Source organism: Copadichromis virginalis, linkage group LG22 (assembly GCF_057382275.1).
Source record: "Copadichromis virginalis isolate Kocher_CV1m ecotype Utaka linkage group LG22, C_Virginalis_male_GT1.1, whole genome shotgun sequence".
Lineage (NCBI taxonomy): Eukaryota > Metazoa > Chordata > Actinopteri > Cichliformes > Cichlidae > Copadichromis > Copadichromis virginalis.
Genome location: NC_140638.1, coordinates 13,404,461 through 13,417,026, shown reverse-complemented (window position 1 = coordinate 13,417,026; position 12,566 = coordinate 13,404,461). Strand labels below are relative to the sequence as shown.

At 41.0% G+C, this 12,566-nt stretch overlaps 2 protein-coding genes across 2 annotated transcripts; one reads left to right on the top strand and one right to left on the bottom strand.

The window, feature by feature from the left end:
* Window positions 1–3,783: 3,783 nt before the first annotated feature.
* Window positions 3,784–6,082, bottom strand: LOC146682944 (tripartite motif-containing protein 46-like). The gene is made up of 3 exons (XM_085445798.1): window positions 5,917–6,082; window positions 5,085–5,180; window positions 3,784–4,830 (listed from the first exon to the last, which is right to left on the bottom strand). Exons 2-3 carry the CDS (start codon window positions 5,160–5,162, stop codon window positions 4,582–4,584), a joined length of 327 nt encoding a protein of 108 aa, XP_085301924.1. The 5' UTR covers window positions 5,163–5,180; window positions 5,917–6,082; the 3' UTR covers window positions 3,784–4,581.
* Window positions 6,083–7,707: 1,625 nt separating this feature from the next.
* LOC146682943 (ictacalcin-like) lies at window positions 7,708–9,740 on the top strand. The gene is made up of 3 exons (XM_085445799.1): window positions 7,708–7,792; window positions 9,076–9,224; window positions 9,438–9,740. Exons 2-3 carry the CDS (start codon window positions 9,084–9,086, stop codon window positions 9,576–9,578), a joined length of 282 nt encoding a protein of 93 aa, XP_085301925.1. The 5' UTR covers window positions 7,708–7,792; window positions 9,076–9,083; the 3' UTR covers window positions 9,579–9,740.
* Window positions 9,741–12,566: the final 2,826 nt, after the last annotated feature.

The following is a 12,566-nucleotide window of genomic DNA, read 5'->3' as shown; positions in this document are numbered from 1 at the left end:
GTTTCTACTTCAATCATGAAAACTGATCAATGATCAGCTGATCGGCTTTTCTTTCTTGTTTGTTTATCGAAAGAAACCATGCCGATGTCGCGTTAAACAACAGCAGCACGTTTAAACTTGATCAGCTGTTGTTAGAATTTATTTAATATTACTTTCTACTATCAGCTGATGTTTGCTGGAGCCACAGCCATAAAAGCTGCTGGTCATGATATCGGTTTGGTTATCTGGTGAGAGGGAAACATGAAGATGAAACCAGGAAATGTTCTTACCGAGTCATCAGAGCTGAGCATGTGATGGAGAAACAGGTTTACCTTTTAGGTGACATGAATGAGTTGAAGGGAAGTTATGAACTGTTTCTGAGAGACAAATAACACCAGGATCCTTTTTTAAGTAGCTGACAGCTGGTAACTGTGCAGGGGCGGGTCTAGCAAAGTGTTGCCAGGGAGCCAGGTAGGGCATTAACAGGGAGAGGGGGGCACAAGGAAATACTTTTCTTTCTTATTCTCATTTAAAATGTCTAGCTTTTAAAAAATAATTATCTGAATCTTACAACAAGCGATTGATAGATTGATACATATATACCATCAAGACAGTGTACATCACTGTCACAACAGCGTTTGTTTTCATTCAAAGGCTTTATGATTTTTCCTATAATGGCGGGCCAATTTTTTGTCCCAGTCCAGCCCTGTATGCAGCTCATCTGCAGTCTGGTGTTACCTACATCTTCCTACTCGGAGTGCAGAATTTCAGAGTTCTGAGTACAATCAAAAGCACCACGACTGCAGTTTTTGTGTTCGATGTAAAAAGCGCACATGACGCTGTAACGTAGGCTAGAATCATGGCAGTGGTCAATGACGGTCCAGGCGTGGGATTTCTCTCGTGGAAATATGCACATTATTTTATTTTATTTTCTATTGGTAGGTGGCACAGTGCATTTGTGGCAAGTAAGCAAGCTAGAAGACTGGTAAAGTTATGGAAGCAACACATTAACAAGAGAATTCTGAGTAAAACCAAAGTTACTTTCCCTAGTTACTTTGAAAGTAACGAGTAACTTGAAGTGGCTGAGTTACTTTTGATAGAAGTAACTAGTACTGTAACTAAGTTACTAATTTAAAGTAACTTACCCAACACTGGTTAACACTATTGGAAGTAAAAACTAACAAGCTCTGACTTAAGGCAACACAAGTGAATAAATTAAATAAAAATAAAATAAATATAAATGTAAATATATAAACACTTCTACCTCTGAGTTAAGATGGAACAGGAGGGTATGGAATTAAAACGCTATGTCACCTGACCGTAACTCAGGCGCTGACGGTGAGTCCAGGCCCTTTGAAAAGGTTGTAGGGTGCTTAAAAAACAAAAGGGAGGAGAAAAAAAAAGGGGGTTTGTCGTCTGTGTAAGGGTGCTGTGTTGATCCAAAAGTCAGTCTGTCTCAGTTACTGTGTGGGCTGCACAGTAGGGTGGTTGTCGATGTATCGCCAGGCCTCTTCAACGGAACATAGCCACCTCCTCTCTCCTCCGGCTAAGGTGATACGGAGACGGGCAGGGTATGCCAATGAGGGCCTCAGGCCTCGATTGTAAAGCTCTGCCATTACCTCTCTGTACTCGGCCCTCTGGTTTAAGATTTTGGGGCTGTAATCCTCCACGATGCGAATCGGCTGGTCCGGTAGTTTAGAACACCCCTCCGACGCGTCTCCCTGATAATGAGCTCTTTGGTCTGAAACCTGTGGAAGCGTAGAATCACTGATCGTGGTCGGTCGCCCGGTTTCGGCTTTGGGGCTAATGTATTGTGAGCTCTGTCAAGTTCTGGAGGAGATGGAAGTATGTCATCGCCAAAGATTTCACAGAGGGCAGCGGCGAAAAAGTCAGTTGGGCGGCCACAAAGGTCCTTCAGAGCAGGACTGACTGGGAGAATCACTCACTGGCAGGCATTGCAAAAGCTGGATTGCAGTTCTTGCTGCCATCACAACCAATGACTAGGTTTAGGGGGTGTTATGGCCCAGGCCATAATGTGTTTTGGTGGCTGTTTCTTTTTCTGTGTCTTTAAGTCTTTGCAGGTCCCTGACTGGATAAGCTGACAGCTGCTGATTGGTCCCCTGATCATGTGGTCGCTTTCAAAATCCCTCACCAGCAGTTGTCCCGGGGCAGCAACTGACAGCAGCAGCAGACCTGACCCTGGCCTCCAAACTCTGTGATATTTGTGATTCTCTTGACCTATTGAGTTTGTATATAGTGTGTAATTTAGCCTTCACTTGTAAATAGCACCTTGTAAATAGTCACTGAAGCCGAAAGGGTGAGCTGCCTTGTTGTTTTCTGTATTGTTCCCTCCTGTTTATTCAGTTAGGGAGTTAGGCGTAGCATTTGTCTTTTGTTTGTTCTTTTCATCACGTAGGGTTTAGGTAGCACCTCCTTGACTGATTAAGCTGGTTTTGTTTGTTATTTTGGCCTTTGTTCACCCCGGAGTCACGCTTCAGACAATAAACCACTGTTCATGAAGCAATTGGTTTTCCCTCTGTGTATGGTTTTGGGGACCAGGGCAGGGTCAATCCTTTTCAACTCTTATGTTATGTTCTTGTACCCCTAGACTGGGGCGTAACAGGGGGCAATTGTTTGTTCACACATGGCCGGGTGGGCTTGAATAGCTTTTTCTCCCCCTTGCTAATAATTGAAATCATCATTTAAGAACTTTAAATCATCATACAAAAACGTGCTTTTTGTATTTGTATTATCTTCGTCTAATACTAAAATTAGTTTGATGATCTGAAACATGTAAGTGTGACATATGAAGAAAACTAAGACAGATGGGGCGAATACTTTTACACAACAGTGTTTATACACAGCATGTTTATTATCAGTTAGCTTGGTGAAAGAGAGATACAATCATAAGGTGATAATTCTGACAAAGTCACAGTGCTTACAGAGGCCGCCTGTGCAGAAAATTTAAAAAACTTTATGCAGGAAACCATCTGAACCTTTTTGAAGCAATGCCTGAAAGTCACTGCACTTTAAACTGGGATGCAATTGCTTGGTGTCATAGTCATGATTATTAATTGGGGTAAATGTTGAGTCGGCAGATAAGAGCTCATAAATAAAACATTGACTCCCAAAAATATATATGGTATAAAACTGGTTGTAGTCCAGTTTCAAGGTGTGGTTGCTTTCCCACGATAATCTGTGACATGCATGTAAACAACCTCATGTCAAACTAGTTTGACATGTTTCTGTTTTTTTTTTTTTTCCTCAAACAGCCATGTTGTTTGGGTGTGTTTACACTGTGACAAAGTGTTCCTGTTCAGTTGTTAATAAGGACAACTAAGAAGCTCGGTGTGTACCCTCACCTGGTGCAGGCGGGGTGTGCAGGTACACCTCCTCACTGTACTCTCCGTAGCCCGCCTTGTTGCAGCCTCTCACCCGCAGCACGTACACGCTGTCCATTTCCAACCTGTCAATCACAGCGCTGCTTCCACTCACTTCGTCCATTCGCTGCCAGCCCCAGCGTGCAGCAGCCAGTCCTCCTCTGATCCCACCTCTGGACGCTCCTCCTGGTACTACACCACGACGGCGATACTCTACAGAAAAGTGCCAGGATGGTGAAGACTCAGGGGGCAGAGGGCAAGGAAGGAATCAACAAACGCTTTCAGGAGGGACAGTGAGGAAGACTCACAGTTTTTTAAGGACGTATGAAAAAGAAAAATTAATGAATAAAAGATAAGACTGTTTTTAATCTATATTGCTATTGTAATAAAAAGAATATAAACAGCACATTAGTGACATCCCTTCAGTTTTTATTTCCAGATACTGTGCTGTATGTGGGGCTTTCCATATTTCCTTTCACATATTTACATTTGAACCTAGCCAGGGTGTTCCCTGCCTCCTCTCTGATGGATATTTACTTTTATAATAACAGATGCAACAATAAACTGAACTTTCAAATAATGAGTTATGGGTATGCACAAATAGTCCCAGTATGTAATAAATTGGGCAGCCAATCATAAGAATGTAGGCCCAAAGGTGCAAGGGAGCTAAAATAGCTTGTTACAGAAAAAAAATAACAAATATGGTACTGGAAACTTTGGCAATACACACATTTTGTGCTATTCTTTGGATTTACTGACAACACTGCTTATGCTGTTTCTTTATTTGGCAAGATGATCAGCTGAAAAACAAGTCAATTATAAAACATGAATCCTATATTGGAACCAATGAAGTTATGATTCCTATACATTCTAAGGCTGCTTCTTCTACCCTGAAGCCAAACAACACAGAGAAGAATGCACGAAGAGAAGTCTCTGAAGATTTCCCCTCAAAAAAAGAAAGAAAGAAAGAAAGCGCTAATCTAAGATCTATTCTCAATTCAATTCAAATTCAATTTTCTTTATTGTCCCACAAGGGGAAATTAGTTTAGCAGCAGGAGGATAAGAACAACAGAACAATACTATAAAACAATAATAACAATAATAATGATAGAAAATTCAAGGACAATTATTTGCCATTAAGGAGACAAGACGCAGTAGGGATAAAAGAGACTCTCTATCAAATCAGAGAGTGATTACTCAACGTAAACAAAAAGGAAACCTGTTATGAGTCTGGCAAGAAGCCTGCACAAAACAGGGCTGATCTGTTTCTTTCAACAGTTCCTGCGTGAATGCCATGAGCCCAGCGTGTTCCAACAAGCCACGTCTCTCCGCCACTTGAGCAGCCAGTGCCTCGCCTCATTTCTGCCGTGCCCCCTCCAGCCTGGGTGAGCGAAGTGTGACGCTCGGCGAGAGCGGCCGTCAAATCCCTGATGCTCTGAGCCAGCTGCTCTCTGGCCGATACACTGTTTACCTGGTGAGGAAAAAGCACAAAGACAAGTTTGGAGAACTAACACCAGGCTTCTGCTGGTACATTCTTAAAAAGGGTCCAAATAACATTATAAAACACTTTGAGAAAAGACACATGTTTGGAGTTATGTATGAAACATGCAGCAGTTGCATAGTATCCAATCCTAAACAGTCAAGCTGAACAAATACTTGCAGTAGCTGCTGACTGATTTTAATCCCATGTTCTGGGAGATTTTGTGGGCCAGAAGTATTAATCACCTCAGTCTGTGTGATGGAACTCTCCAGCTGGGTAATCTGAGCCAAAACTGTGTCCTGGTTGGACAGAATGTAGTTCATCTCCTTTGTAATCTTCTCCTGTCAAATTAACACCGAATATGTGACACAGAAACAACAAATGCACACAGATTATCAGTTTCACACAGCCACACATCTGCATTATCTTGCACACTATGCTTGTCTAACAGTTAAAGCTGCATTACTGTAGCTTTTTAAACAGCACTGCATCATTTTTATCTTCACCTTCATTGCATTTGCTGGTTGTATTTCAAATGTTAGTGAAGTGCAAAACTATTTTAGAGATCTGGACTTAGTCTAAGTGGTGCAACAATTCCTCCATGATAGCTCAGAATCTCATCTCTGCAGTCTTGCGTGAAAGACTTGGAGCAGAGTCGCTACTTCTCCAAATAAAAAGGAGCTAGTTGAGGTTGTTTATCTGACCTTGTCAGATGGCACCTGGGTGAGGTGTTCCAGACAAGTGAAAGAAGATGGAAGGATAGATAGGGACGGGAATCAAGAACCGGTTCTCTAGTCCAATTCCTTGGAATTGTTAGTCTGCCTGCCGATCGATCTTGTTTATCGGTTGCATTTGCACTTGTGCAACAATCAGCTGATTTCAGTTTGTTTGTCAGAGGAAGCAGTGAAGCAGTCTTTGACTACTATAATATATTATTTTAAACTGTGAAATGGAGGGTTTCACACTATTCACATATATGCTGGCTTCACTACTACATGTTTGCTTTGTGTGTATTCCTGCCTCTAGTAAACCTTTCACTGTGCGGGACAGAGATAGATGTCAGATTGTGAGTCAAACCTTCAGCGCTTGGTACGCCTGGGCCACTGGGAGGATTTTATGTCCGGTGTGAATGCGGCGCAGTTTGCAGAGGGGGCAGAGCAGCCACTGACATGACCGACAATAGAACTGCAGCTTCTCCTGGTCGTGTTCTGGACAAGTCAGCACCTGAGCGAGACAGGCAAAACAGATGAGAACAATTTAATCTGAGGCACATTTTACTGAGTAGAAGAAAACAGGAATGTAGCACACAAGTGTGAGTATGCCTGGGTAATTTATTGCTTTGCCTTTTGCTAAGCAGCCAAGAGCCAGTGGAGGGCTCTGAAAAACAAAAGTAAAGTAAATGTAAAGGGGTCTCTGTATTTTCTTCTTGTGTTGTTGCAATTTAAGTGGGTCAGAAATCCATATTTTGCACATGGAAAGAAACCATAACTGTTCCATCCATGCAGTCTTATGATAATGTAGAATTACTATCCTTTATGCAACTTGAACTGTGCCTCGCATGGCAATCACACTTTCTATATAATGCAGTGCAATATAACTACACCCAGTTTACCACTTATTTAACAACATATACCATTAATACTTATAAACCCTCAGCAAAGCATGTCTTGTTGAAAAGTGTAACAAAAGACTTCATGTCTGCTGCCTCCTCTCTGATGGATATTTACTTTTATAATAACAGATGCAACAATAAACTGAACTTTCTAATAATGAGTTAAGGGTATGCACAAATAGTCCCAGTAAATGTAATAAAATAGGCAGCCAGTCATAAGAATGTAGGCCCAAAGGTGCACGGGAGGTAAAACAGCTTGTTACAGTAAGAAAATAACAAAGGGGCTTATTATTATATAAATAAGACTCATGCAAAGCAACTCCAAGAATAAAAATATGGTACTGGAAACTTTGACAATACACACATTTTGTGCTATTCTTTGGATTTACTGACAACACTGCTTATGCTGTTTCTTTATTTGGCAAGATGATCAGCTGAAAAGCAAGTCAATTATAAAACATGAATCCTATATTGGAAGTTATGATTCCTATACATTCTAAGGCTGCTTCTTCTACCCTGAAGCCAAACAACACGGAGAAGAATGCACGAAGAGAAGTCTCTGAAGATTTCCCCTCAAAAAAAGAAAGAAAGCGCTAATCTAAGATCTATTCTATCAAATCAGAGAGTGATTACTCAGTGTAAACAAAAAGGAAACCTGTTATGAGTCTGGCAAGAAGCCTGCACAAAACAGGGCGGATCTGTTTCTTTCAACAGTTCCTGCGTGAACACCATGAGCCCAGCGTGCTCCAACAAGCCACGTCTCTCCGCCACTTGAGCAGCCAGTGCCTCGCCTCGTTTCTGCCGTGCCCCCTCCAGCCTGGGTGAGCGAAGCGTGACGCTCGGCGAGAGCAGCCGTCAAATCCCTGATGCATGACTGTTACATGTCATGCATGCGGTCATGCAAGACTGTTACATGACCATTATTTATTTAATTTACTTTAATAGTCTCATGCAAAGAGTCCTCTTAAAGACACAACACCCCAAACTTTACATTTCATATTTTATTGTCTTTTGTTCTGCAGCAATTCCAGATTCAAAAGCAGTCCTGAGATCATAACATCAGAAACATTTTGTAAAACATGCAGCAAGTTTTTAGAATTCTCCAAATCCTCAAATGCAAACATTCACTGTAACAGCACACGAGTGTCGTGTTTGTTAAAGAATATGTTTTAAAAAAGTGAAGGAAGGAGGAGTGGTTGGAGATGAAAGGAGCATTCTAGAGGGAGGGGGGAGGGATACTGGGTGTGGTGATGTATAAAGCATCTTTGCCACCCACTGGTTCATCACAACAGCTCTACCAAGATCAACAGTAGCCTCCAATTGTCTTAAACCTCAGCACTGGTGAGTAGAAAATCCTACAAGTGCTTTTTTTGCTCGCTCTGGAAACTTTTCCTGGGTTTTCTTGATTGTTTGTTTGTTCGTTTTGATCAAGCAATGCTCATTACAGTTAGTTTTGTATGAATGCACATTAAGAATTAGCAGAAAAGTATTGATGAACTGCAAAGTTTATCACATCCATGTGGACTTTAATGCTTAAACTTCTCTTCTTGCTTATGAAACTTGATGCTGCAAAAGACTGAGCTCATTTTGTCTGAATCCAACTAACTTGTTTGGAAACTCATTTTTACGAATGCATTAAAGTTTTTGGGGGGGTTAGGAGCGATTCTCACCTTTAACTGCAACCTAATTGAGGAATGATGCGGTACAGGTTTTGTGCTCTCTTTCCTTGTAACTCCCTTCGGTTTCCAAACTCTCTGATGCCAAAGTTTCTTCAGCTTAGCGCACCCTAGAGAGGGAAAAACATTGTATGACTCACAACATAACCACTAGCAAATCTCTTGGGTTTATACAGTCAAGTGGAAAGAACGCATAATTTAGATATACTATGTTAGAAGAACAGACATCTGATGTTGCTTTGGGGACTTTAATTAAGCTGCAACCTGCTTCCTTATCTCCTTCTGCTGTTGCCATAACAATGTCCTGTGTCACTTGGCAGAGACGCTACATTAGAGACCGCTGAAAAGGGAAATAAGAGTGGTGGGGCCCAGGTGGAAATCTTGAGTTTATTTTTATCAAGCTCCACTGAGAACCCAGAGAAACTTTGGCAAAGACAAACAGTAATATCAGCCACTGTTTTCTGCTATGACCTCCAGTATGCACTTGCACATGCATATGTTTTACTGCATGTATACATGTATAATTCCAGAATTTAAATATATTAGCAATGTAATTTGTAGAAGTGGTTCAAAAGTAACTGAGTAGCTTCACTGCATCATTATTTTAGGCAAACCTAAAATGGACCTCACAGGGTTAAACGACTCAATCTCTTTCACTCTGGTTTTACCAAACAGGCCCTGCCTATTCCCCTTTTTCTCCCTCGTTTACTTCTAAATAATTCCTCGTGTTCCAAATATCAATGATGTCCTTTGTTAAGATCCTACATTTGACCACAATACCACGTGATTCAGCCTAATCTGCACCAGATAATGAGTCATAGCAGAATTATGTGTAAACGTTATTCAGAGGAGGCATCTTTCTTTAATCAGTGTGGATTTCCTGTATAAACAAATACCACTGCAGTCTCAGACGTAACATTTTGTTTTCCTTCTGTCTCCCTAAACTAGCCCCAAGCATGTCTTCTAGCATCCAGCAGGCTATGGCACTGCTCATTGGCGCCTTTCATAAATACTCTGGCAAGGAGGGAGACAAACTCACCCTAAGCAAGGGAGAGCTGAAGGAACTTCTTCAAAATGAGCTTGGAGACATATTTGGCGTGAGTGGTCTCTATCCTCCCTCTATCTCACACCCAGTAGGTTGCCTGAAAACACTGCCATACTGATGCAGAGCTTTTACTTTGAGAGAGTGGAAAATACACAGATTTTCCCCTGTGGTTTGCGCAACTATTTGGGCAGAAGTAGGCTGAGCAGTTCTTTGTTTTATGATCACTTAGTGTCTAAATTCAAGCTAACACTTTTCTCCATTGCAGAAATCCACTGACCAGGCAAAACTGGACAAGATCTTCAAGGATCTGGACGCAAACGCGGACGGCACTGTGGATTTTCAAGAGTATGTCACGCTGGTCGCCTGCATCACTATGCTCTGCAACGAGTTCTTCACCGAAAAATAAGGATCCAAGCGCCACCTTGCGGCCAACTGAGAGAGCTGCCGTTCGGTGACAGGAAGTGTCCCTTGACAGCTTTTTTGAAAAAGATATAAACACAAATATATGACACTGAATTCAAACTTGTACTGAAATCCAAAATGAAATAAATCTTTTTTTTTTCTCTCTCTGAAAGACTAGAGTTGCATTTTGTGCATTCTTTAACTGGGAGAACTATTTGTTCCAGTATTGAGCAATTGCAGAATCTTTGGAAGGCTTATGATAACAAGAATGTTTGCCTCGGAAATCAAAATCTTTCTATCAGCAGAGTTCATGCTTTGCAGCTGAAGTATCGTCTAAGTTTCCTAAAGTGTCTTCAGGAAAGGAGCAATACCACTGCAAGTTCTGACAGGAAGGATGTCACCAACGCTGACAGAGATGCAGAACTGAAAATATCTACCAGAGCAGGCTTTTTGAAGTTGCACTGAAGAAACTTTTGAAAGAAGCAAGAACACAAGCCTGATCTTACTAATAAAAAGTGAACTTCTTAAGCAAAACATCCTTATATCATACATCCTTAAATTTAACACACTCTGGGTTTCAGTTTTGGAACCCATTTCCACACAATGAATTAAGATATGCGTAATATTCGGAAATGACACAGGGAAAAAGTACTGAATGCATGAAGAAACATTTAATGATGGGCAAAACTAACGAGCTCTCTCGGGCCCTTTGCAACTTTATTGTTGCAAAACATACTGATTTCATTGGTTAAAGAAGAATTTCTAAACTACTGAAGGTTTCAGTGTTGGGGCCATAATCCGAAAGTGGAAAGAACATAATTGCAGCATAAACCGGCCACGACCAGGTACTCCCCGCAAGATTTCAAGCACAGTGTCATGGTCAGCGGGGGCAGACCGTGTGGAGAGTGTGTGTGGTGGACCCAGGCGCGAACACAGTTGAGGAGATGGGAGTGAACTTAAACTGAGAGCGAGCCTTTATTCAGGCTGATGCAGAGGGGAGTGGACAAAACATAATAGGGACAGAGACTGCAACTAACCAAAATCCTAAACAGGAGAAACACTAACCTGACTGAAAAGAATAACTATGATCACTGTGAACAGAATGCTGTGCAGATGCATGGTAACTGTGAACCAAATAGCGTGACGAAACAGACATGACCTGCACGGAACCTCATTGTGCAGCTGCATGAAAAACAACATAAACCAAATGGCAAACATGAACTGCACAGAATCCTGAAAACCACTTAACTTGACCAGGGAGCGGTACACAGACAACACGACAACGAATAAAGGAAGACTGAGGACTTAAATACACACATGAGGTGATCAGGGGAAGTGGAGACACATGAGAACACAGCTGACTCGAATGAAACATAATGACAATACAGGGGAGAGTAACACTAACTACAATGAACAAAGAACACCAGACTCTTACAAAATAAAACAGGAAACACAGAGACATAGACATGGAGATAAAACATGAGATGAACTTAACCACAGACATGAAACATGACATGAATTTACTGAGTACGGGGGGAGATGACAGAAATAACTAAGAAATAAGGTCTGAACAGCAACCTAGAAATTAACTAGTTTGACAATGAATACAAAAAATACATAAAACTCAAACACTGGGTCACACGACCCAGTACCGTGACACAGAGGAGTGAAAAGAATTATCTGAAGAGTTGAAAGAAAACAATAGTTAATGCACTCAACCACGTTGCCCTGTATCCATGCTCATTGCTGAAGAAAAAGCATGTTAAAGCATGTTTAAAGTTTACTGAACAACATTTAGATAAGCCTGTGAAATACTGGAAGAAAATCTGTGAAAATCGCCGTGATGTGGGACTGTTTTTTATCGTACGGTACTGGCACGTTTCATATAATCAAAGGAAGGATGGAAAAATATACCGAGACATTTTTGATAAAGATCTGCTGCCATCTGATGAAGATGAAATGCAGACAATGATCCCAACTACACAGCCAAGGAAACTCTCAGTTTGTTTCAGAGGAAGAAAATAAAGCTGCTAGAATGACTCAGCCAATCACCTGACCTGAATTCAATTGGAAATCTATAGAAAGAACTAAAGGTCAGAGTTCAGAAGGGGCTCACGGAACCTTCAGGATATGAAGACTGTGTGGAACAATGGGCCAAAATCACACCTGAGCACAGCATGCGACTAGTTTCTCCATACAGGAGGCATCAAGAAGCTGTCATCACCAACAAAGACTTTTGTGCAAAGTGTTGAATAAATTTCAGTAAGCGTGTTCAATACTTTTTCCCTGTGTCATTTCTCAGTTTTATACACAGTTTAAGGATATCTGTGGTTTCATTTCTTTGCATGTGTGGATGTGATCAGTTGTTACTGACATCTGGTGAGAATTTCACATCAATAACACCTTTAGAAATATGTTTACTTAGAAAAGTGGTGACGTGTTCAAAACCTATTTTAACCGCTGTACTTTTTTTGTTTGTTTGAAAATTAGCTACTCTGCCTTGTTCGCTTGTTATCCTGCAAAAATAGGGTGCTGTCTTGAGCAATAGTGCTTCAGACTTTCTGAAGGTGTCCCTGGACTTTCAGTGGCTCCAAAGCCTCATTAGAAATAGTCTCAGTGTAAGGAAGCTATAAAGAAGTCATTCTTAAGATAGGAAAGCAAGGAGAAAAGACTGCTATATACTAAATTACACAAATATTATAAGGTGAAGGTATATTGCAACAAAACTGTGACAGACAACAGAAAAAAAACAACACAAAAAATGTTTTTTAGGTCATTGAAGAAACCTGGAGAGCTAATCCTGAAGACTACTTAAAGAATTCTTAAAGAATTGGCTAGAAAACTACTCTAATATGTCAAAGAATAGGCGGTCATACCAAAGATTTTTGGATCATTCAAATTCTGTTTTTGTTGTTTGTGCTGTATTTCCATGTAGCTTTGTCCAGGTCTCCATAAATCACTGCATCTATTTCCCATTTTCCTAGAAAACCAT

What these genes read in the sequence shown, in the direction of transcription:
- LOC146682943 (XM_085445799.1), top strand. Translation starts at nt 9,084, where the DNA reads ATGTCTTCTAGCATCCAGCAGGCTATGGCACTGCTCATTGGCGCCTTT. An exon ending in AGCTTGGAGACATATTTGGC is followed by an intron (nt 9,225 to 9,437) that starts GTGAGTGGTCTC and finishes TCTCCATTGCAG; the next exon opens with AAATCCACTGACCAGGCAAA.
- LOC146682944 (XM_085445798.1), bottom strand. Translation starts at nt 5,162, where the DNA reads ATGAACTACATTCTGTCCAACCAGGACACAGTTTTGGCTCAGATTACC. An exon ending in GTTCCATCACACAGACTGAG is followed by an intron (nt 4,831 to 5,084) that starts GTGATTAATACT and finishes TTTCCTCACCAG; the next exon opens with GTAAACAGTGTATCGGCCAG.